Source organism: Heloderma suspectum, chromosome 1 (genome assembly GCF_057233095.1).
Source record: "Heloderma suspectum isolate Gila_16-S chromosome 1, 16-S_ref, whole genome shotgun sequence".
Lineage (NCBI taxonomy): Eukaryota > Metazoa > Chordata > Lepidosauria > Squamata > Helodermatidae > Heloderma > Heloderma suspectum.
In genome coordinates this window covers 192,119,398-192,144,758 of record NC_139458.1, presented here as the reverse complement: position 1 = coordinate 192,144,758, position 25,361 = coordinate 192,119,398, and the positions used below count along the sequence as shown (strand labels likewise).

The 25,361-nt window shown below is 44.0% G+C and overlaps 1 protein-coding gene across 1 annotated transcript in view; it reads left to right on the top strand.

Annotated features, from left to right (window-relative positions):
- CCDC141 (coiled-coil domain containing 141) overlaps positions 1–25,361 on the top strand; it is a 170,207-nt gene that overhangs the window by 144,418 nt on the left and 428 nt on the right. Inside the window, exons 25-28 of the mRNA XM_084805883.1 lie at positions 1,292–1,464; positions 15,814–15,968; positions 16,068–16,197; positions 16,287–16,444. Of these exons, the coding sequence (XP_084662009.1) occupies positions 1,292–1,464; positions 15,814–15,968; positions 16,068–16,197; positions 16,287–16,444 (616 nt within the window). The remainder of the gene's footprint in view (positions 1–1,291; positions 1,465–15,813; positions 15,969–16,067; positions 16,198–16,286; positions 16,445–25,361) is intronic.

Genomic DNA, 25,361 nt, shown 5'->3' with positions numbered 1-25,361 from the left:
TTCAGACACTGTTGCTGCCAGCTTTAGGCAGTCTTTAATACTTTAACACAAAAATGTTATTGCAGGTTGTTCAGCTTATGAACAAAATAAAGTTCTACTTTATTTATTTTAACCGAACAAACTATCTCAAGTCATAGCATTATAAAAACACTTTAAGAAGAATTTTTTTCAATAAAAATTAAGTCTGTAAGTTACTGTGCTCTAATGTTGATTGCAACAAAACATGCGTTTTACAGAAAAATCACAGGAATCCTGTATTAGACCTAATGTATTATGCAAACAAGCAGGCAATAGCGGGAAGGGTATGGGGCAAGAAGTCATTAGCTTATCTGAAATGCCATTTATTTGTTTACCATGGAGAGTGTTCACAATAACAGGCTGTGGGAAGGAGAGGGGTGATCTCCCTCCTTACCCCTCTGCCCCGCCATCCATGGTGACTCTTAAAACCTGGAATCAGCATATCTGTATACATTTGAACAGGTCAGCTTTAAATGATAGGTTGCTGTTGATAAATAAGATGTCAAGTCAGGGATGGGGAAATCTAGAAATGTAGAAGGCACTATATTGCAAGACTTTACCTCACCCCCCAACATATGAGTTGGTTTTGCAATGTACACCCATTGTTGGATGTTGATAAAGGACAGACAATGGATTTCTATTCCCTCTCTCAGTGTCACAGAATTATATTAGTTCTGAATATAATTCAGAATTATATTAATTATATTAGAGAAAAGCACATACCTAGCCAGCCCATGTGGATACCCTTTTACTAATACACAAAACATTGTAAAACTTTATAGTGGGGCTCATTCCACAATGAAAATAAAATGTGCCCCTGCCCTGTCCTAAGGCCTGATTTTTCTCTCATTCAAGAATAAACTAGGAATAACACCAATCAGTTCAGAGCGGCAGATCTGGAGGAGATACTTTTTTGTATTCTTTAGGTAAAATTATTTTTGTCATATATTGATGTTGAAATTGAGGTGCTGGCCTGGTCTTTATGGAGCCAAACAAAGGTTACAAGAAGAACAAACATTTCTGGATTCAAGGCACCTTTTTCCTGATAATTAAACCATTCCTCTTTTCTTAATCTCAAGAATTTATTTGAATGCGAATCAATCTGCTTTTTAATACAGCTTTTAAAATATTAGGTTGTAGGAAGACACTGTTAGTGATTGCTACTGCTGCTAATTTACAGTCGTTGACACAAGAGATTGTTTGACATCACAGATTATTTTGCTTCAACCAACATTCATGTTAATCTGACTTGAAAACTGACTCTCTACTTCAGGTACAAGAAGGGCGAGAAAGTGACTGGAGATGAGTGCTTAAAGCTCTTGCACAAGGACACAAAGTATACTTTGTTCATTCAGAAGGTGTGTGACACAGATGCTGGGCTCTATGTGGTTCGGGCTAAAAATTCTAGTGGCACGGTATCCTCCAGTGCCATCCTCCATGTGAAAGGTAACGAGGCAGTTATAAAAAGACTAGACTGGATAATCTTGTGTGCCTTCTACTTGGTTGTATCACTTGCATACTGGCTGTTCACTTAGTTAGCACAGCACTCTGACTTCACTGGACTTTAACTTTCACAACTGGAGACAACAAGCAAACGGCTGTCTTTTGCTACACCTCACATCACCTTTGCCACTCTTGCTTATGAGTCACTCTGAAATGAATCTAGTGCTTTATATTAAAATCACAGCTACACTGGATGTTGTTATTCCATTATGCTATAGTAATGTCACATGGGGGAAAGGGCATTTTTAAAGACACCTGCTAGGTTTTTGCACTGTAAAAGAAAAGTGCTTTAGAACTAAAAACAAACAAAATATTTGTTATGGGTCATGATTTGTTCACAGACCACAAGATGATCACCTCAACGTATGTACTGTAAAGACAAAAATCAGGGTTGCTTTAATGTCATTTAATGAAAAGGCACAAATGTTTTATATACTTAAAATGCATATAGCATATTTTAAGTGTTCAAAGGGCTTCTTTTACATTATCTTAGTAATCCTTATAGCTCTGTAAAGGTAGGACAGTATTATTATTCCCACATTGCAGATGGGGCTGGCTGAGAGAATAGCAGCTTGCTTAAGGTCAACCAGTGACTTTCCTACTCAAACTCTTAAAACACTATGTTAGCTTTCACTGATGATATGTCAAGTGTCAAGGTGAAGAGCTAAAGTAATGATTTATGCATCTGTTTTCTTAACATTTTAATTCACTCTTAAATGTTTTCAAAGACAACAAGAAATTTGGAGTGATATTAAAAAGGATAAGAAATATTTGTGTGCAATTATGATAAAAGTATAAAACAGGGACATGGTAAAACTAATACGTTTTAATGGGTATGATCTTAGATTGTTAACATAATGAGAAATGAGCAACAATTTTGAACTGAATAACAGTCACAGAAGGTGGTTGTTTGGGAATTGCACTTGTTTTTATTTTCAAATGTGGAAGCCAGAGCAACATTGTATTATTAGACTTTCCTGCCTTGTAGGATGTAATATTGTTGATTCATAGAATAATATATCACCAGTTTTGACAAAGGTAAGAAAAGAAATCATGCTATTTAAAGAGCAAATTCACTTATAAATTCTTACCACATTCAAATGACAAGTTAATCATCATTAATTCCTCCTATTTCATAAGATGATTGCAATCTATTATATCTACATAGTTAAAATGGTTGATAAATATTTGTATATTGTTTTCTTGGAGAATAACTTTCTTCTTTCCTATAATGACTGCTCTGTTGGAAATTTATAAGGAAAAATATTTCCGATCTCTTGAAAGAAATTTACAATATGGAAATAAATCCTCAAGTGCATAGCATGCTGTGGAAAGAATATCTATTACGAATGGTGGCATGAAGACAGAGAGAAGAGGATTTTCAGCCAACTGGCTGCAGGTTTATTATAGGCATGTAAAACTGAAAGAAGACCTGGCTTCTAGGCAATACCGTCCTTGAGGCAAAAAAAGCAGGAGAGGGAAGCCGGTTGATCCAAGAAGACAACCTATCCTTGTTTTGTGAACAGAACATATTTTGCAGATGATGTGCAACATTTCCCTTACAGCCAGCCAATATGTGAAAAGCACTATTCTATGAAGTTTTTTGTTAAGCGAAATGCTTCTTTTGGACTGATCCACAAAAATCCAACATTGCACAGGCTGAAATGAAGGGGGGGAAACAAGTTCCAAAGGTTGCTGGTAAAAGCTTCCATCAACTGCCTCACATATGCACGCTCATCAGTTGATGAACCTGCGTCATCGGATGATTACTTGCATATGTGAATGAACCATCACAATTCTAAAACAACATATCCTTCGTATCACCCAACATCTCTTCAAGTGCATTGCTACTCAACAGAATCAGTTACGAACCTCCAGCAGCAAAAGAGTCATAAACTTTTTAATGGTGTGCATGGATCTATAGACTAGGCCTAACTAAAAAAAAGAACATATAGTCCCCACTCATTCAATTAGTTCTAGTCCATTTGAAGGGTGAAAGAAAGGAAGAAGTCTATTCTGTTCTAAAAGAAGAACTGAATGTTACTCATGGTAAAATTTGTGGTAAGGTAACGAAAATCCCAGATTTGGGTAAAGTTAGTTATGCCTAAGTCTTATTGAAATAGATGGAACGAGTTCATTACATGTGCTAGAATTTAAGGGCAACAAACTTTCTCCAAACCACAGCCATAGAGTGAGACATTTGCTTTGAATAATGTTTTAATTTGCAATTGCCACAGTTTCCTATACTTGGCAAAGCATAAGAAACAGATTTGTTCAAATCTACCTCCTGCCCCTCCGCCCTCCCGAGCTTCTCTTACCTGAGGCCTGTACAATATGTACAAATGGCTCCGGTGTGGGGCTTGAAGGATCTACCAGAACAACAAGGGTAGCCTTTTGTGATACCATTATATGGAATCAGGGTGAAGGGCGCCATAAAACTGATGGCTAGTGATGAGGCAGAGGGAAGATGCTGCCATGTCAGTAAAGGCAAGAGACTCCTCCAGCCAGCATTAGGATACTACTGGCCAGTGTTTTGCATTTGTTGCGGCCATGCAGCTCATGGCATCAGGCCATTAATCGAATAATTCCCAGTAGGCTTTTCACTACTAGGCAAGCGGCGCCAATTGCTTCCCCTCTACAGACACATGGCTGATAAAAGATTTCATTCATTTCATTTCAATTATTACATTTCTATACCACCCAATAGCCAAAGCTCTCTGGCCAGTTTACAAAGACTAAAAACCTCAAAAATGCATTATACGTAGCATAAAAACCATACATACAAACATATAAATAGATAGCACACACAGAGACTTACATAATTGTTGTGAACCAACAGAGAGCTTCGGCTATTGGGTGGTATAAAAATGTAATAATAAATGAATATCTAACCAATGTTAAACTATCAACAATAAGAAAAATAAGGGCCTGATTAAAACCTCATCATATGCTGCCAAATGCCTGAGAGAAGGGGAAAGTCTTAACCTGGCACCAAAAAAATAATAATGTTGGCGCCCGGCAGGCTCCTCTTTTCCCTTGTAAAACCGTCAGGTTTGTCCTGTTCGAACTGTGCTTCCGTTCATCTTTCAGCTGATCCTACTGCAAGGCTGCATATGGCTAAGATGATCTATTATTAGATGCATGGTTGGTTTCAGGCTCATTTTATGGTATACAACAGAAAGATCTGTCACCTTTTTCCTAGCAAAGGAATGGAACAAATGTTCTTCCCCGGGCAGCCTCTTTTACCTAGGAGACTTGTTGTGTACTGTATCTAAATAATATGGAAATGTTCATGAAATTAACAGAACAGGAAAATCAAGGCACTGAGATGTGTATTCGAGCCTAGAAACATGTTTCTGGTATTTTCAGTCAAACCATTTCCCCCGTGCTTAATTTATAAACTGAGAGGCTGAGGCTCACACCAACCAGCTTTTCTCTCCTAGAAAGTCTAGCACTTTTGTTTTTTTTACCTGGCAGGACGCAGGACTGGGCTTTTCCCTGTAAGACCTGCTATTGGGAAAGCTGCACCTGTTCAGCTTGTCATGCAGCAGTTAAAGCCGCAGAGCCTCACTCTGGAAGAAAAAAAGCAGCAACTCTACTCTGCTTTCATTCCTAATTGCGCCTAACCCTCCTTCTCTTTTTAAAATATATAAAAACAAACTGCCAGCACAAACTGTAGAAACTATGGCACTGAATCCCCATGCTGCTTCACCTGTTGAACTTCTGTTAGTCAGCCCTGCCAGAAAATGAGGCGCCAAAGGCCTTAGAGTGCAAAAACGTCTGCTGTGGTTTCCATCCTTTCTTGAGGCAACCTGTTTGTGAGAGTAATGGATCTGTGACAGCACTCCACTTAAATATGCATAAATGTCACATTTGGAAAATCTGTGTTATTTTGCCTTTTATCAGCTTTTGAGCTATTGTTTACGGTGCAAACCAAACCGAGTCTCTTCTGTGGGGAAATGCTTTAAGGAAGGCCCCTAGCTCAGTGGATAGAGCATATGCTTTGAATGCAAAAGGTTCCAATTCAATCCCTTGTATTTTCAGGTAAGGGCTGGGAAAGAATCCTTCCTGAAATAGTGGATGCCCACTGCCCGTCAGCGTCAACAGTACTAAACTAGGTGGAACCATGGTCTGACCCAGTCTAAGGCAACTTCATATCTTCCTCCTGTGAAATGGTCTGGGAACACTTCCTTTTGCTGGGCTCCTATAAAATCCCACCACAGCTCAGAAAAAAAACATGGGGGCTGTTCCTTCCTTACATGACAGAAATAATACTCAGGCTTTCCTGGTATGAAGAAATACAAATAATCAGGATCCTTCCCATGAGTATGAGAAGCAGAACTGTGGCAACTACCAGAGGGAGTCAGTGTACATTGGCAAAGGAAACACTTGATGTCTCAGGAAATGGTTTAGATTCAATAAATAATATACATATCTTGATCATGTAGAGGCAGTGATTTACAATGTACTGTGCTGAGAAGAAGGAAATTGTGGCTGAAACTAAAAGCAACTAAGAAGGCATGGAAAAACATAAGGTGCTTTCAATGGGACAGCTCCTAATGATACCAATCAAAAGTCATGGTGTGGCTATTCTGTCTTTTCCTCTTTAATGGCTTTTTTGTGGAAAGAACAAAGATGGAAGAAGCAATGGGGAAAACATGCAATAAGCCATTAAACCTCCACAAAAACCACATTCTAATATCTATTCCGGGCAATATTCCATTTTCTAGAAAAACAGACCAGAATAGTAAATTCCAAGTGAGCCAAATCAACCAAATTCATCAGCCACACATAACTTCATGGGAAGGATGCAATAAGACATGAAACATCCACAGAAACCGTGTTCAGATACCCATTCCAGGCAATAGTCCATATTCTGGAAAAGAACCCTGAATGGCAACTTCCAAGTGAGCCAAATCAACCAAATGCACCAGTCACACATGACTACACCAGATGGATGCGATAAGCCACAAAACATCCACAGAAACCACATTTTGGTACCCGTTCTTGGCAATGGTCCTTAAAAACCTTAAAAATGCATTATACATAGCATTTCGTAAAATGGCCTGGATTGGAAACTTCTGAATGAGACAAATCAACCAAACCCACCAATCACACATGACTAGATGGAAGTGATGCAATAAACCATAAATAAACATTACCACTCAATGTTAGAATTAAAACCAATCTTTAATGTATATTATGATAATATAACAGAATCAAACCACCTCAAAAATTACTGAAGTGTGACTTTAGCTTTTAGCCCTCCCAAGTAACATTTGACATCATCAAATTAATTTGTCTGTTGTTAAACCAGCATAATTTATATTCAATGATTTACAAAACCCTGCCAGTTTAAGACCAGAGTTAAGGCTATTTCATGTTGTCTCATCATCTGCAAATCCAGGAAATTGGAAGCTAAGGTTGATACCTTAACTGACGTGCCCCATGATCAGTGATGATGTTGTGCAATGTCACGAATTATGCTTACTTACAACCTACCCTCCATGCATCCACATTTCTCTTAGGTCTTTCAGGCCCAAATCCATATGGGGAAGATGGAGTGCCTGGGACCAGCAAAGGTGTTCTACGTTGTCCTGGTCCTTATGCCTTATGAAGCATCTGAGCCTTATTGTATTGCTACAGGAATCCTCCTGTGAGTTGACCCAGGCCTGTTTGTTGCTTACATCAGTAGCTGGCAGGATGGGTTAAACAGTGAGGGAGATCTCTTCTAGCAGTAAGGCTAGATGCTTCATAAGGCAATATAGGACCAGGACAACATGGGGCATCTTTGTTGACCAAGCAAAAGTGTCAGGGCATGAAATGAAATGAAATGAAATGGGCATACATAGAGTGTGAATGCATGTCCAATGTACCTAGTGAATAAAGTGTGAGACGCTATCCATCCATGTCCACTATAACACATGAATATAGTGTGAGACATGATCCTTGCATGTCCTTTCCCGACCACACAAAAAGTAAGAAGAAGAAGTGGGGCCCTTGTACTACATTTCTGCTTTCAGATAGGTAGTGTGAGGTCCTGATTCTTCTGCTCACCCCACCCCCATGCATTCCATCCCCACCCCTCCCAAATTATCTGAGGGTCAAACTTCAGATTTAGCTAGGAAAGACTATTAGCAAAGACTTAGCTAGGTTTTCTTCCTTTGTTACTCAGAAGTAAGATCATGGGACCTCATATGGATCAGGACCCTAGACTGGTGGGTAGGGGGCTTTAACCTTTTCCCCTATGCCTGCAATTTATATTGCAATTGGATGTCTTTTTGGAAATGTAAAATGGAGGCATGAGTAGGGATATATAGATTTCCTTCAATCCGTTCCGTCTGTGCTTTGTGGATTGTCAGGCATCTTTTGTTCCGTTGTCCGCTCATTGACAGAATCAGACTTTTTCTACAAGAATTTCATGCATTTACACATGTGCATTAGCGCACTTGCACACATGCCCACTTGTGTAAGTGCACAATTGCACAACTCCCCCAAAAAGGTTTTGTAAAAAACTAGTCTGTAAGTCTGGTTATTGGAACATGGTTTGTGGAGATTTTGTGGCTCATTGCATCACTCTCATCCAGTTATGAGTGTCAGGCGAGTTTGGTGGATTTGGCTTATTTAGAAGTTGCCGTTCTGGGCCATTTTCCAGAATATGGACTATTGCCTGGAGTGGACACTGGAACGTGGTTTCTGTGGAAGTTTTGTGGCTTATTGCATCCCTCCCATCTAGTTATGTGAGACAGGTGAATTTGGTTGATTTGTCTCACTTGGGAGTTCCTATTCTGGGCCATTTTATAAAATATGGTCGGTTGCCTGGAACAGAAACTTGAACATGGTTTTACGGAGTTTTTGGAGCTTCTTACATCATTCCCATGCAGTTATGTGTGACTGGTTGATTTAGTTCACTTGCAAGTTGCCATTCCGGGCCATTTTCCAAAATACGGACTATTGCCTGGAATGGATATAGGAATGTGGTTTTTGTGGCTCATTGCATCCCTTCCATACAGTCATGTGTGACATGGTTGATTTGGCTCTCTTGGAAGTGGCTGTTCCAGGCTATTTTACAGAATATAGACTATTGCCTGGAATGGGCATCAGAACGTGGTTTCTGTGGACTTTTTGTGGCCTATTGTATGATTCCTATGTAGATATCTGTGGCTGGTGAATTTGGTTGATTTGGCTCACTTGGAAGTTGCTGTTCCACCCAGGTCATTTTTCAAGAATATGGACTATTGCCTAAAATGCATACTGGAACTTGGTTTCTGTGGCCATTTTGTAGTTTATTGCATCAGTCCCATGCAGTTATGTGTGACTGGTAAATTTGGTTGATTTAGCTTATTTGGAAGTTGTTGTTCTGGGCCTTTTTCCAGAATATGGACTATTTACCCAGAATGGGTATCTGAACATGGTTTCCCATGTGCTTATGTGTAACTGGTGAATTTGGTTGATTTGGCTCATTTAGAAGTGGCTGTTCCAGGCCATTCTATTCTGTCCTGGATGTGTGCTAGGCATGAAGCGGTTAAAAATAATATAATATGGCAAGGGTTTCTGTCCTATAATATTGTTCTCAAGTGTCTCTAACACATGCCATAGTTTTTGGCATTTAAAAAAATAATAATAATGGGGCTATTCCAGCCCGTTTTGTTCCATTCTGGCTTTTACACCATCCCAGTACATCAAATTGGTTCCATGTTTCTCTAAAACAATCCTCCAGTCACAAACTCTAACCATGCTGTACTGTCTCTCAGCCTGGACTCCTACTGTTTGGTCAAAGGTCTCTTGAGAGGGGAAACAATATTTCAGATTTTGCACCTTTAATGTACTATATAAATGAGAAGATTGCTTGATTAATCTTTTGTAATTTGTAACCAAGAAATTATTAGAGTTGCCAGATGTTAAGAAGGGCACAGAAACAACACTAATAATCTATCCATGTTTTTTGTTGCATTTGAGTCTGAACGGAGTAAAATGGTTGAAAATATGTTGCATCCTGAGTTGTTATACATTCTTGAAGAAAGCCATTTGCATTAACTTTAGCAGTTGAGTGAAAACAATGTGATTGACTTAATATCCAGCATTAATTTACACCTAGCAGGCACCAACCCCTTTTGAGTAATGTTGAAGAGCAGAGGGGAAGGAATAGGATCTCTTTTGAACCCAGGCTGAATCCTTCCTGCAGGCATAGCTGCGGCTGCGATAGGATGGATCGTGCCCTAATTTTGAAAGATTTATCCTAAATCTGTCAAAAAAAAAAAAATCAGTAAACTATGACATTTTCATTCAAAATGGAAACAGACTCCTCCTTCCTTGCCACTTTGGGGTGCTTATCCCATTACACTTTCCAACACAAGATGGTCATTCTTTATTATGGGAAAGAAGTACCAAGAATGAAAGGCACCAATTAAATAAAAAGGAGAAGAAGAGAAAATGTTATTAGCAGCCCCTGAGGAAGGAAATATCTTTCCAAAATGTGTCAGGTTTACTAAAGCTTTTTCTGGCACTTGAGAAGATTTTCTCTCCTGTGTATTATGCCCATGTGTGTAAGCACATTTACATTTGTAAGCAGGTGCAAATATATTGGTGGGGATGCAAAAACCTACTTTTGGTGCATCCAAGGGCTTGCATAAGCCCAATGGGATTTGGGGGAGTTTTCCTTTAAAAGGCAGATCCTCATGCCATATCACAAACTACTTTTAAAACTCTGAAACCTGTTTGTCATGCAGCATGGGGTATTGCTGTTTGAGAATCTTAAGAGAAAAACCCTCTTAACAGGATTAGTTGTCTGGTTCTTTGGATCCTGCCCACTGTCCGTATTAGTAATATCAACAAATGCAACTAGTTCCAGACAGACTTATGAACTGTGGAACTATTTCAACAGCGTTGGCCTCGTGATATGCTGCCACCTGTTCTGCAATCAATCCTACTGGATTTTTTTCGACAGGCCAGAGTGTCACGTTCTATGCAGGTTCCATATCAAACTATTAAAAAAATGCATATGAAGGAGTACAAGTGAATAAGGAATAACTATTTCCCACATACAAGGGAAGTCCCTACTGGGAAAGCCAGTATACAGAGTAGTCTTCCAAACAATACTTTTACAGAAAGAATGTGGGGTGACTTGCAGCAGTCATTCCACATTGCACAACACAAGAAGTTTTCCTCTTTCAAATTCATGGTCTGTTTCTGCCCACCTGCTTCATGTTTCTAGCCAAGTGTTGCTGCTAATCCCTTTTGAGGCTATGCAGCCTGCCCTGAGTCCTTCCCCTTGCGCTAGGCTGTTTATCATCCCAAATTATCAAACTTTCTGATAAAGAGCAAATGTATAGCTAAGGTAACTAAAGGAAACAAATTCTTTGTGCCATAAATCAACAAACTGAGGGCACTTGATTTCCCTTAGCAGCACTGCCTGGTACCGCAGCAAGGAGGCAGCTTAATTTTGTTGATGTGTTCTCTAAATGTTTTAAGAGATCAAATACAGGAGTTGGTAGAGGGAGGAATAGAACCTGAGGTAATTCTTTCCCCCTTCATTGGTCAGGTATTGAGTTGCACACCAGTCTGTCAGGGGAGTTACAACACTTCCTCAAACATATTGTTATGCTGCCGCTGTTGTTAGACCAAGTATGATTTTGGTTTTGGACCCAATCCCTCACAGACGTTAACGCCACAGATGGTATAACACTAATAGTAATTAAATATCACTGGTCGTCTGCATTGTGCTTTTCATTTACTGCCAATAATTAGGGATGGGCCAACTCACTGGGTCCTGCGCACTGCACCGTACGCCACACCTCCACAGGCCGCCTGCCCCTGCATGGTCCGTGGGCTCACAGCAAGCAGTGCGCAGCCTCCCAATCCCTCACTGAGCTGCAATTTTACGTAAAAGTGGCAGCTTGGCCTTTTTCGTAAATCCTCATTTGTGCAAATGGTGGCTATAAAGCAGCCATTTACGCAAGATTGCAGGCGTGAATGGACCATTCACGCCTGTAATCTTGTGTAAATGGTCCATTTACGCCTGTAATCTTGCGTAAATGGCTGCCTTATGGCCACCATTTGCACAAATGGGAATTTATGAAAAAGGATGAGCCACCAGTTTGCGGCTTGGGGAGGGATCAGGGATTGCCATGCTTGCCCGGCTCAGTGTACACCAAGCTGGGTAAGCACAGCAGACTGTAGACTGGCATCGGGGGGGGGGGGGAGCTAACGATTTCTCACCAGGCCTTGAGCCCCAGGGGGGTACCCACAACATCCCTACCAATAATCACCTTGTGAATACCTCTGGTCATGGAAATTTTCTCCCATGCAATACTGTAGTTAAATATAAAACTAAACTGCTTCTAATGACATATATTGTAGTGATCTGCATAATCCAGCCAAATACTCCAACAAGAGTTAATGCCACTGCTTGTTTACCACTAATCTTGGGTTGGATCCAGGATCTGCCTTCCACAAGAGGAAGCTGGCTTCCGTAAGATGAAGGGCTCCACTCATAGAAGGTCCCTCCAGCCAGTTTGGGGGAACTCCCCACACTACAGCTCACTCCTTTCAGCAGAGCCTCCCAACTCTCTGTGTAGCATTTTCAGGGAGGCTGGAGGGGCTGCCATGGGAAGGAGGGGGTGGCGAATCCATTTCCGTCAGTGCAGCTGATCCAGCATAAATCTGGATCTAACTAATTTCTCATTATAAACACTGTGGAGAAAGTGGTTGTGCACTGCAATACTTGCCCGGCTGTCTTCATCAAAAAGCCTTGGCCTCTCACATGGTAGCTATAGAGCAAAATGCCTCTCAGAGGAACCTGGCACCAGCCACTGGCACCTCTCTCCTAAGTTGTCTGACAGATGAAGCCCAGCAGCCAGGCCTGGAACTCCTTCCTGGCCTAAGACCCTTCATAAAGGAATCCTCTCTTTTTATTAGTGCTGTGCCAAAAATTTGTCCCACATTTTTTTTTCAACTATTTTCATTCAATTTGATAGAAGAGAAATTGCTTTTGAAAGAAATTCAATGGTGAAGAAATTTTGGAGAAATTCTCCTGGGTTGGGTTTGGGTTTCCCGGGTTTACTTTACTTAGGAGGTGGCTGAGGAGTGAGTGCAAATGTCCTGTTTTTACAGTCATTTCTCTAGCAGCCTGTAGCCGCCTCAGCTTCCGACACTTTAATTAAAGCCCAGTGTAAGGCACCGTGAGGTAATTCCTCCCATAGGGCTTTCTCAGTTCAGGACATGCTGGGAGGCTAGCTGTGATTAGGTAAGCTCAAAAACACCACAAAAATATATTATAAAACATCCTGAATGAGGCAAAGCAATGGAAGCCTCTTCCATGGGGAGGATAAAACTTTCAGGAAATTGGAGGATAGATTTTGGCAGAGCACTAATTCCACCTCATCCTTGGAACTAGACACAACACTCCCCCCACCTGCATTGCAGTGGATAAAAACTGGGGGCCAGCCTGATAAGACAGTTGATGCTGTTTTAGCACAAAAAAAACCCCAAATCCATAGGAAAAAAGAAAGAAGCTGTGCTACGAGCCCTGCCAAAGGGGAACCCTACCGGGGAGAAACAGTTGATAATTTCTCCTCCCCCTGGAGAAATTCGTTGAAGTTGTCTCCCAAATTTCTCTGCCCACAAGTAAGCTGGAGAATTTCAAGAGTCCATTTGTGCACTGCTCTGCTTTTTATATTTCTTATCCAGACTCACTGATCAAAAAGCCTACCCACATGATGCTTCTGTAGATCAGCTGACCTGGGTCATAAGAGGCTCCTGGGTCAGCTGACCTGGGTCACAAGAGGCTCCTGTGGGGCAGTTCAGCTGACCCTCCAGCTGGGTCACATGCACATTAAGTTTTAGGAAGCGCTGTGGTCCATGATTCTGCTGTGGATATGAATGTTTGGAGAGGGAGGGGGAATGAGATCACATAGCCCCATGCCCTCAACTACCAGGTGTTCATCTGAAGCTGTGAACAAAGCATACATCCCTATGACTTGTATATCCAGCCAACTTGTGCATCCGGAGACCCTGCCTTTTGTGTGGTCCACAATCACACATACAGAGCCTATGTATGTACCCTTTATTCACAGCTTGAGATGAACATGTGGGGAGCAAGGGACGGGGCCCCATCTTGTGCAGATATGTCACATGAACAGGGCTTGGCAAGTATCTTGGCTGAGGCCTGAGGGTGTGGTTTACATAAGGCTTCATGTCTGAGCAGCACTTATGAAGCTAGTTTCATGTCCAGTCCCAACTCTCTCTCCTTCTCTCTCTTTGCTGACTTTATGTATCCAGTTGCAGAGGCTCCAACAAATTTTTCCCATTCAATGCACATAATAGATTTGTGGGCTATGAGCTGACCTCTTCTTTGGAATGAACACTGAAACCTACTTGACTACAACTGACGTTGCTTTCACAGGCCTCTGGATCAGAGTGTCCCCTGTTCATATTTAAAGCATGGGTGAGGTGTGTCTTACTTTGACAGTAGAAGCAGTACGTGGAAGGGGGTGCTGAAACACCCCCCCCCAAGAAGCCTTCCCTCTCCTCAGTCTGTTACTCAAGCTGCTTTTCTCTGTCCCTGCCTCACTTCTGGAATCAGAATTGGCAAAGGAGAGAAATGGCCAAAGCAATCAACTATATGGAGGTAAGGTGGAAGAGTGGAAAGGATTTAGCACCATTCCCCCATGAGCTTTTTTTTTTTTTACTGTTAAAGTCACAATCACGCACGCTGCTTTATACGTGGATGTGGCACCAGTAGATGCTTGAATTACAGTCCTTTCACAACTAGTTTGGGCCAGACCAGGTATCTAATAAGCCACATGCTTTATCATCTTGGTGAGCAAGAATTGCTCCACGGCAACCAAGCAACTTCCTCTTCTTCCTTCTAGCCTTAAATCAGCCCCACCAAAAATAGCCCCACCAGCGTCTGGTGGCTGCATATGATATAGAGAATAGCCCTGATCATCAGTACCGCAGAAAGACAGTACAGTGTGACAGCAGTTAGATTTGCCCACCCTGGCTCTAGCGCTATCCCTGTGAGTGCAGTTGGGGTGTTAAGGTGCAGTGCAGGAAAGTGCAGCAAGAGATGTGAAAGGAACTGGAGTGGCCATTGAGCACCGTGGGGAGTTGCACAGGAAGCGAAGGTGAGTATAATGACGAGCGAATGATGCCTCTGGGCCTTGTACAAGGCAGAGAATGCAAACTGATACTTTGAAATTAGTAATCCCCCCATTATGCTGATTAAAGGAGAGCTCCATTTTTTAACGCACCAATCACTCCCTCTAATAGTGGACTTGGGTGGTCAGTGCCAAAAGGAGTGGAGGAAAAACGGGGCCACTGAGAAAGAAGAGGGTGGTATCAGCATGTTCGGGGAACCTTGAGCTTTTAAAAGAATACCTAAGAGGGAAAAAAACAAACAAACGGTCTGAACAGCCTGGTGAGGACTGAGATACTCAGAAGCTGTATTGGGCTGTTTGGCACATAATGACAGCCCACATTTTTACAAAATTGCAGATTGCCATGAATGCGGCAGTGTACTGGTGCGCTGCACACTGAGTGGCTAAACCATGGCTAAACCTTCCACCCATGGTTTGTTTCTCATTACATGTGAACTCCCCCAACAAGCCAGAGAAAGAACCCATTGTTTTTTCTTGGGTTCTTTCTCTGGCTTGTCATGGGAGATACAAGCCAACAGATCTGGTTCACACATTACACTAAGCAAACCATGGATGGCAGGTCCATGGATGGTTTAGCCGCTTCTGCCTGCAGCGGGAGCAGCAATCTAGCTGCGTGCACCAGCACACTGTGCATTGGCGTTACATGCAAACCAGGCCAATGTTTAATATCCGCTGGGGGGGGGGAAGGGGGGGAGTTGTAATGCAGTGCTTCAGAGGAGAGCATGGTTGTCTGGCTGGAACCAACAAACAGGAATATTCCTGTTAGAAGATGAGAATATACTGCAACATTTTGTTGCAGGTCTCACTTACGTATACTAATTCTAAAATCTTTGTTGCAGCTTAGGTTATAGAAAGAAGAAAAGCTGGTAAGTTAATAAACGGATGAGAGTAGAAGCTCCTCTTTTAACTGTACACACCTATTGCATGTGAGAGTCAAAAGTTTGATCGTACTTGCTTTTCTATTGTCTTCTCAGAGCCCAGCTGCTAGCGATTGCCTTTCTGTTTCTTCACTGCATGGGACAACGCAATCATCTAACTCAATTTCAGAAGCAGAATTTTGCTCTTTTTAAAAAAGAAACCCTGCCTTTTCAAATGCAGTGTATGTATGCTCTTGCTCTCTCTCTTTCCTCAGTCCAAGGAAAACAGCCAAACTTCATAAAAAAGTTTGGACACGCTACTCTGCAAGAAGGAGATGATTTAAACTTACACTGTACAATATACGGAAGACCAAGGCCAAATGTCCTTTGGACAAAAGATGGCATCAGAGTGGCAGCAAGAGAAATTAGTGTACGTCTAAACATTTTGTAAATGTTCCTTTGGGAAGAACATCATATCTCTTGCTTCATGCTACTAATCTCCGTCTATCTGTATTTCATTGTTTTACAGATTGAGAAATTAGGGGACACCTATTACCTTTTAAAAAGAAATGCAGTCCTTGCTGACACTGGGAAATATATCTGCCTTGCCACTAATGAAGCCGGGGAGGCGCACTGCTCAGCTTTCATAAGAGTAATAGGTAACTAGGCATGCATTATTCGACCACGTTAGTTATAATAAATGGAAGACCTTGCTCCCATTCTGGCTGACATCCCCATTTTGTTTCAGAGAAGAATAAAAATGTACATATTCCCAGTGTAACTGAGACTAAATCAAAGCGAGGGAGAGGCTATTTGTCAGAAAAAGTGAAGGCTGCCACACCTGAAGCATTACAAGGTCAGGATTCGCATTGCTTGAAAGGTCAAAGGCAAACTAAAAAGCGTTCCGTGAGGTAACTTCAGTTTATGTTTTTTGCCTTGTAAAGTGCTACAGCTGCCATCCAAGTGTTTTCATTCGCAAAACTTTCATGCCATCCTCTCATTTTAGCCTCATGCTCTTTTTCATAATCAAAGCAAACAGTATACAAAAATAAAGCCAGGAGCCAAAGGGCCAGGCACACCTGCACGAGTTTTTTAAACTGTAACCCAGGGTGTCGAACGTCTTTCAGCCCAAGGGCCAAATTCCATTTAGGAGCACTCTCGGGGGTCACATGCCAGTGGTAGGCGGGGCCAAAGGCGAAACAGGTGGGGCCAAAAATACAAAGCGTACCAGAACGTTGTAGCTTAAAGCTCTTACTGCCAGTAGGTCAGCGTTCGGAGGGACATTTTCACCTTCTAGAAGGTGGAAATGGCCTTTGGGGGAATCCCAGAATGGGACCCCAGGAGGACCAGATTTGACCCTTGGGCTGGAGGATCCCCATCCCTGCTGTATCCCCTGTCGCCCCCACCTTCAGAAGGCTACACCTGAAGGCAGAGGGGCCCTTTGGAGCAAGATGTAACGTGGAGTGAAGGACTGCCGTTGGAAGGGGAAACCATCTGTCTCCTCATGTGCATGCACATATGAGCCTCCCACCTCTTTGCATCCCAACTACGATTGGTTCAGGATGCTTTTGCTAAGGTCATCTCAGAAATCAAGATGGGCAACGGTGGTGCGCTTAGCCCATGATCCCCACAAGCAGGATGGCACAATAATGAAGATTGGGCTAGTGCTGTTTACTGAACAGGGTTTCTGATCAATAAGAACATGTGAATTTTCAAGCATGATGAGGTCTTTGTGTAAAGAAGCCCTCTGATAAAGGGAAACCAAAGATCCATAATGCGAAACTGCCATGAAGCATGTTCTTTTTAGGATTCTGGGGGAAGGGTTAGCTTTTCTTAAGTGAGGTAATGTAAAGTTCATTAAAGGCACAATCCTATGCATATTTAGACAGAAAAAAAGTCCTGCAGTTCCCAGCATGCCCCATCCAGCATGGCTGGCTGGAGGGATGCTGGGAGTTGTAGGACTTCTTTCTCTCTAAATGCACCCTAAACCTATCATTCATTGTTAAAAGAAAGAAAGAAAAAAAGGACCATCCTATTTTTTCCTTCATTACATCTTGCAATATGGGACATTTCCTAAATACACCACAGTCAAAATGGCTTTAGTAAGTATAGTTTATTACGGTCACAAGACCAGCAAAAAAAAATGGTTTTAAAGCTAAACAAGTTTAAAGCTAATTAGTAGTACCATGGAAGATCCAAGTATTAAAATATCTATTGGCTTTGATTTGCACATAGTGTTGTAAGTTAGGACAGAAGATATTGTTTTCATCCTAAAAGGCAAAGAATCTTCTTCTTTGGTTACAAACTGGAAAGAAAATCCACTTCTCGTTTTTTTAAATCAGTTTTTTTTCATGGAGAGACAGTATTTCTGAGTAGCCTCCATTAGAACAACCTAATGAGAGTCTATAATTTTAATATTTAATCTGCACACCAAGTAATAAAAATAAAACTTGAAGCTTTGATTTTCACAACTGCAACAAACACATTCTTCTGGTAAATGGTTTCATTTTTATCTACGCTTGCTCTTGCTCTTTCACAAATTTGCTTACAGCACAGTCCTATGCATGTTGACTTGAAAGTAAGTCCTACTTTGTACACGGGACCTTACACATTTCCTTAGCAAGTGTGCATAGGATTGCAGCCTTAGGGTTTCATTTCCTATCAAAAATCAGATGCTGTTTTTAAAGTTTGGAATGATATGAACATAACAGAAACTGCATTTTATGTGAGTGTTGGGTATGTGTTTTTTATTTAATCCAACATTTTGGATATATGTTGCTTACAATATGCTCCCAACATTTGTGGTAATAAGGTAGTTTTGCTAAAATCCCATGAATGTGTTTTAGTTGCATTTTGCAAACTGTGTCTTACACCAGAGCAACTATAGTGATATCTTGGAAGTGGGAGAGCTCTGACCAACTTGCTTTATTGTTGACCTTAGAAGTAAGGCATTCAGCACAGCAGAAAAACACTGCTGTTTCTTATTCCTTGGTCTTTTAAATGCCCATAGTATGTTTTCATTACATGACTTGTAAATTGGCTTAAAAGTTTTCTGATGAGACAAGGTTATACATACTTTAAATAAATAGGATTATAGTAATGTATGGGCAGGGGGGATTTAGCTCATTAATGAGAATCAAGCACTGGGCTTAAATAATATGGCCCCTGTACCAGTGTGAATCCTCACATAGGTGTAGGACGCTTCCACCAAATCCTCTGAGGCACAGGCCTAGTTCTCACAAACAGTGGAAGAAGGAGGAGGGAAATCTGTGTTAGGGCTGTACCACTTCAGATTACACATGAGGGCTCACCTGATTGAATGCTTTATGCTTTAAAAAAAAATAGCAAACAAACATGGCAAGAAGATGCCCATACTAGCATAAGAACAGCTGTGCTGGATATCAGACCAAAGGCCCATCTACTCCAGTGTTCTGTCCACACAGTGGCCAAACAGCTGCCCATGGGAAAACCACAAGCAGGATATGAGTGCAATAAACCCTCACACTTGTGTTTCCCAGTAACTGGGATTGGGACACATAGCGCCTCTGATACTGGAGGTAAAATATCATTACTAGTAGCCATTGATGGCCTTATCCTCCACTGATTTGTCTAATCCCCTTTTAAAGCCATCCAAGTCGGTGGCCATCACTACATTTTGTGGTAGAAAATCTGACCACCATTTGACTGTATGCTGTGTAAAGAAATACTTCCTTTTGTCTGTCCTGAATCTCCCACCATTCGGTTTCCTTTGATGACCCAAGGCTTCTCAGCACAGGGCTTTTATCCTGTGATCGAGATTGGTTACTCATGGAGATTTGCGGGTTCTTTACATGATGTTGTCACCGTCCAGGGCCTCTCCTGTGCTTTGTGACCATTTCCACAGCTTTATTTGCAACAGGGATAATGAGCTATTAAAAAATAGCAGTTTGAATAGACTTGAATCTAAGCGTGTAATGACGCAGTTGTGCTATAACAGCAGCATCATCTAGTGGCTGTATAATGAAACATATAGAATTTATTTTATTATTAAATTTATTAATCGCCCATCTGGCTGGTCACCCAACCACTCTGGGCGATGTACACCATACCATAAAACAATTTAAAACAATAAAATTCTACCATAAAATTTTTTTAAAAATACCCTAACCCACCCCAAATGCCTGCCTGAACAACCACGTTTTTAATGCACGACGGAAGCTCATTAAACAGGGGGCATGACGGAGTTCCCTAGGGAGGGAGTTCCACAGAGTGGGAGCCACCACAGAAAAGGCCCTCTCCCTCGTCCCCACCAGTCTAGCTGTCCTGGCTGATGGGACAGAGAGAAGGCCATCCGAGGCTGATCTTGTTAAGCGGCCTGTCTGGTGTTGCTGGAGGCGCTCCTTAAGATAGGCTGGGCCGGAACCATATAGGGTTTTAAAGGTCAAAACCAACACCTTGAATTTGGCCCGGAAAACAACTGGTAACCATTGCAACCCCTTCAGCACTGGAGTGATGTGATCTCGCCGGTGGCTGCCTTTAATCAGGCGAGCCGCCGCGTTCTGTACCAGCTGCAGCTTCCGAACCGTCTTCAAGGGTAACCCCACGTAGAGCGCATTACAGTAGTCTAAACGAGAGGAGACCAGGGCATGTACTACCGATGGGAGCAGATGGTCGGGAAGGAAGGGGCGCAGCTGCCATATCAGATGGAGTTGATACAGCGTTGTCCGGCTCACAGCTGACACCTGAGCCTCCATGGACAGCTGGGAGTCCAAAATGACCCCCAGGCTGCGGACCTGGTCTTTCCAGGGTAGCCATACCCCATTCAACACCAGGTCAACATCCCCCAGCCTCCTCTTGTCTCCCACTAAAAGTACCTCGGTCTTGTCAGGGTTCAGCTTCAGCTTATTCCTCCCCATCCAGCCACTCACCGTCTCCAGACATTTGGACAGGGATTCTACGGCCAACCTTGGTGAAGATTTGAATGAGAGGTAGAGCTGCGTGTCATCCGCATATTGATGACACTGCACCCCAAACCTCCTGATGATAGCCCCCAGCGGCTTCACATAGATGTTAAATAGCATCGGGGAGAGGATGGAACCCTGTGGCACCCCACAAGTAAGTAGCCACGGGTCCGAAACCTCCTCTCCCAGTGCTACCCTCTGGTACCTGCCGGAGAGGAAGGACCGGAACCACCGCAATACAGTGTCTCCAATGCCCAACCCCTCCAGGCTGTCCAGGAGGATACCGTGGTCAACAGTATCAAAAGCCGCTGAGAGGTCGAGGAGAACAAGGAAGGAGCATTCACCCCTATCCAGAGCCCTCCTCATATCATCCACCAAGGCGATCAAGGCCGTTTCTGTCCCATGCCCAGGCCTGAAGCCCGATTGAAATGGGTCTAGATAATCAGTTTCTTCCAAGTGTGCCTTCAACTGCACCACCACCACCCGCTCAATCACCTTGCCCAAAAATGGCAGATTTGAGACTGGGCGAAAGTTGTTCAGAACTTGAGGATCCAAGGAGGGCTTCTTTAAGAGCGGTCTTATCACTGCCTCCTTGAGGGCTGATGGCATCACTCCCTCCTCAAGGGAGGCGTTCACCACCGCCTTGATCCCCTCACCCAGTCTCTCTCTGCAGCTCATAATGAGCCAAGATGGGCAAGGATCAAGTAAACAGGTGGTCGGCCTTACAGATGAAAGCACCTTGTCCACTTCATCAGGAGGAAGAAGCTGGAACCGATCCCACAAAACCGGTTTGCCACAGGCCGCCTCTTGCTCACTAACTGTATCCACAGCGTGCAGAGTAACACACTTAATCTGATCAATTTAATCTGCAAAGTGCCTTGCCAAAGCCTCACAGGAGGCCTTAGAATGCTCCAGTGGTTCCGGAGCCACAGGACCGACCAGGCTCCGGACCACTTGGAACAGCCTCCTGGGACAGCACTCTGCAGACGCGATGGAGGCAGCATAATATTCCTTTTTTGCTGCCTTCACCGCCACATGATAGGCTGAAGATACAGCTCTAGCCCGTGTCTGATCGTCTTTGGAGTGACACTTCCACCACCGGCGCTCTAGCCGTTTCACCTCCTGTTTCAGAGCTCGTAACCACGGATTGAACCATGGTGCAGTCCGAGCCCTGTTCAGGGGGAAAGGGCGTTTCGGAGCCACCCGATCTAATGCCCCAGTGATTGCGGCATTCCAGCCACCCACCAGGGTCTCGATCGAGTGGCCGTTGGCATGCCCCAGAGAATCCCCAAGCGCGTTCAGGAATCCATTTGGATCCATAAGACGCCTGGGGCGGACCATTTTAATGGGTCCTCCACCCCTGCGGAGGGGTTGTGGAACCGAGAAGTCCAACGTCACCAGATAGTGATCTGACCATGACAAGGGGGTGGTGGATATACCCCCGACTTCCAGATCACTCCCTGCTTCTCCAGAAACAAACACAAGGTCTAGTGCATGACCGGCTACATGGGTGGGCCCAGTTAGAATATGGTGCAGCTCCCAGGAGGCCATGGTCTCCATGAAGTCCCGAGGTGCTCCTGTGAGGATGGCCTCCGAATGTACGTTGAAGTCCTCCAACACCAGTAAGTTAGGGGACTGTACACGCACATCAGAGACCACCTCAAGCACCTTGGCCAGGGAGTCAGTCATGCAGCGGGGTGGACGGTACACGAGCAGAATCCCCAGACTGCCCTTCGGGCCCAACCTCCAGTACATGCACTCAGCAACCTTGGTCTCCCGGAGAGGGGGTCTGGTGAAGACCAAGGACTCTCGGTAGATAACAGCCACTCCCCCTCCCCGATCCCCAGCCCTTGGCTGCTGTGCACACGAAAATCCAGCTGGACACATGGCTGCAAGGGTTGGAGCAGCAGCCTCGGCCAGCCAGGTCTCCGTAATACATGCCAGGTCTGCACCCTCATCCAGGATCATGTCATGGATGAGGGGGGTTTTCTGGGTAACAGACCTGGCATTGCAGAGCAGCAAACGAAGGCCAGAAGATGGGGTCACGCCTCCCCCAGCCATCCTTTGGCTCTGGACAGGCCCGGAGCAGGGGACAGATACTACACATCTCTCCCTTGTTCCCCTTACCTGGCATGGCCTGCCCCTAGCGCTCCGCCAGCGCCTGCCGCCCAGCCTCGGTATGTTCTGGCCCCCAACACTCCCCCCACTGCCTCCATCAGAGGCAGAGAATGTGCAGATAAAGAGAACTTGCAGATAAAGGCAATCCCTGCAAATAAAAAGAGGAAGTGCCTGTGAAGGAGCTGATCTTAATTTTGCAAAGAATTCAGAAGCAGAAGACCCAGAAAAGTTGAGGGATAAAAAGCCTAGTGTGGAGAAACCCGCAGAGTTCTAGTGTTATGAGAAAGGGAGAAAAACATCTCCACTTTCTCCACACCATGCATAATTTTATACACTTCTGTCATGCCCCTGCCACATGCCTTTTTGTCTAAGCTAAAAAGCCCCAAATGTAGTTAAAAAGGTAAAGGTGTCCCCAACCAGTCGTGTCCGACTCTAGGGTGCGGTACTTATCCCCGTTTCTAAGCCGAAGAGCCAGTGCTGTCCGAAGACGCTTCCGTAGTCATGTGGCCGGCATGACTGAACACCGAGGTGCACGGAACGCTGTTACCTTTCCCGCCGAGGCGGTACCTATTTATCTACTTGCAATTTCTTGCTTTCGAACTGCTAGGTTGGCAGAAGCTGGGACTGAAGACAGGAGCTCACTCTGTCACGCAGCACTCGGGTCTCGAACTGCTGACCTGCCAACCTTCCAGTCTGCAGTTCAGCGTCTTAACCACTAAGCCACCGCGGCCCCCAAATGTAGTTATCTTTATCATAATCAGCCCCTTGAACATTTTTTGTTTCTAGGGGTGCACGAAAGCCACTTACCTGGTCTCGCAGCTTTTCGCAGTGGGGGGGAGGCGCTTCGCTGCTCTCCCCCCGAAGTTCAGGCTGGGGGGGGAGGCTTCCCGCCTCTCCTGGCCGAAATTCAGGCTGGGGTGGAGGCTTCCCGCCTCGCCCGGCCAAAATTCAGGCCGGGGAGGAGGCGCCTCGCCTCGCCGCGAAATAAAAAGTTAAAAAAAAACACGCCCCCGTGATAGGCTATGTGACAATTAACGTAGCCTATCACGGCTAGATCTGCAAAGTCAGCCGTGATAGGCTACGATAATCGTCACATAGCCTATCACGGGTGACTTTAAAAAAAAAAAAAGCGCGTACGCAAATGGCGGCCCCCATAGTAAGCCGCCATTCGCATTCCTTATTTGGTCGCTGTAGTCTACGTAAATCTTTACGTAGACTACGGCGAAAATAAGGGCAACGCAAATAGCGTTGCCCTTATTTTCACCGTAGTCTACGTAATCTTTATGTAGACTACAGCGACCAAATAAGGAACCTGAATGGAGGCTCCCTATGGGGGCCGCCATTATCCGTACGCGCTTTTTTTTTTTTAAGTCACCCGTGATAGGCTACGTGACGATTTACGTAGCCTATCATGGCTGACTTTGCAAATCTAGCCGTGATAGGCTACGTTAATCGTCACGTAGCCTATCACGGGGGTGTTTTTTTTTACTTTTATTGGAATGGCGGCGGCGGCAGCCGGTCGAAAGATCGGCTGCCGCCCCCGCCCCTGACGAAGACCCGACGAACTGCCGCCGGGACCCGCCGCCGGGAGGGACATTCGGGAAAGGTAAGTCCCGTCCCGGGGGGGGGTGCGGGGGGCGGGGGGGTGGAGAATTTCTCCCCGAAACTTCTTCGGGGGGCCGAACACGTTGGCGCTCGGCCTCCTGAAGTTTCGGGGAGAAATTCTCCATCAACCCTATTTGTTTCCCTTTTCTGCAAGATACTAGCAAAATTCTCCAAGCAGGGGACTCAGAGCTGAACTTCAGGGGCCTGTTAAGCTCGCTTCTTTTCTTTCATTCTTTTTTGTAATATTGTTTTAATTTGGTTATTGTATGCATACAAGACAATATCAAAAGAACAACAAACATAATAAACCCCAACAAAACAAACGGAAAACATGTTCCCTGTTTTTCAAGCTTTCTTCAGAAGGAAGTCTCTGAATTCTTTTCCAGCTCAGTTAAGAAAAATTGTGCAGGACAAGAATGCAACCCCCCACCCCACCCTGCCTGTCTCTGCTGCACAAGGTTTCTCTAAACCCTTGGACTGCATTGGGAAATTTCCCATGGTTTCTTAATCCCCGTCCCTGAGGAACCTTGGAAACTTCCTGAGCCAGTCCAGGGAGATCTTTAAAGAGTTGGCCCATCTCTGGACTAGACTAGAAATTTCCTCACTGAACTGTGGCTTTCTCTGTGAAGGGATCCTTTTCGATGGCATAGCATTCCATCATGTGAGCCTCCACCTGAAGTCTGAAGCGATACTGTCCGATACAGCATACAGGTTTACCACCTCATCCCCTGGTTGTGAGAACCAGGGCCGGGCCCTTAGACAAGGTGCTCTCAATGCCCCCCACCCCACTGTTAACACCATGCATTTGCTTCCCTTCTCTCAGCCCAATTGGCACCACCTCCCAGAGAAAGAGCCTTCTTCTTGCCCCTTTCCCTTTTTGCTCAGAGAGGGCAAGTGAACAGGAAGCAACAACAAGGAAGAGAAACAAGGCAGGAGTTTCTCCAGGAATTAGCATTGGTGAGCCCTCTACCAGGCTGGAGGCCTCAGCGGCTACCCACCTATGCTGACCTCATGATGCCAGACCCACTGACAACTAAGCTACCTTCATGGTGTTTGGTGGTTGTGGTGTGTGTGTGTGGGGGGGGGAGAGATATCTATTTGACTATTTAATATTCATGAAGCACCAGCAGTGTGCTAGTTACTAAAGGCTGGTATATGTT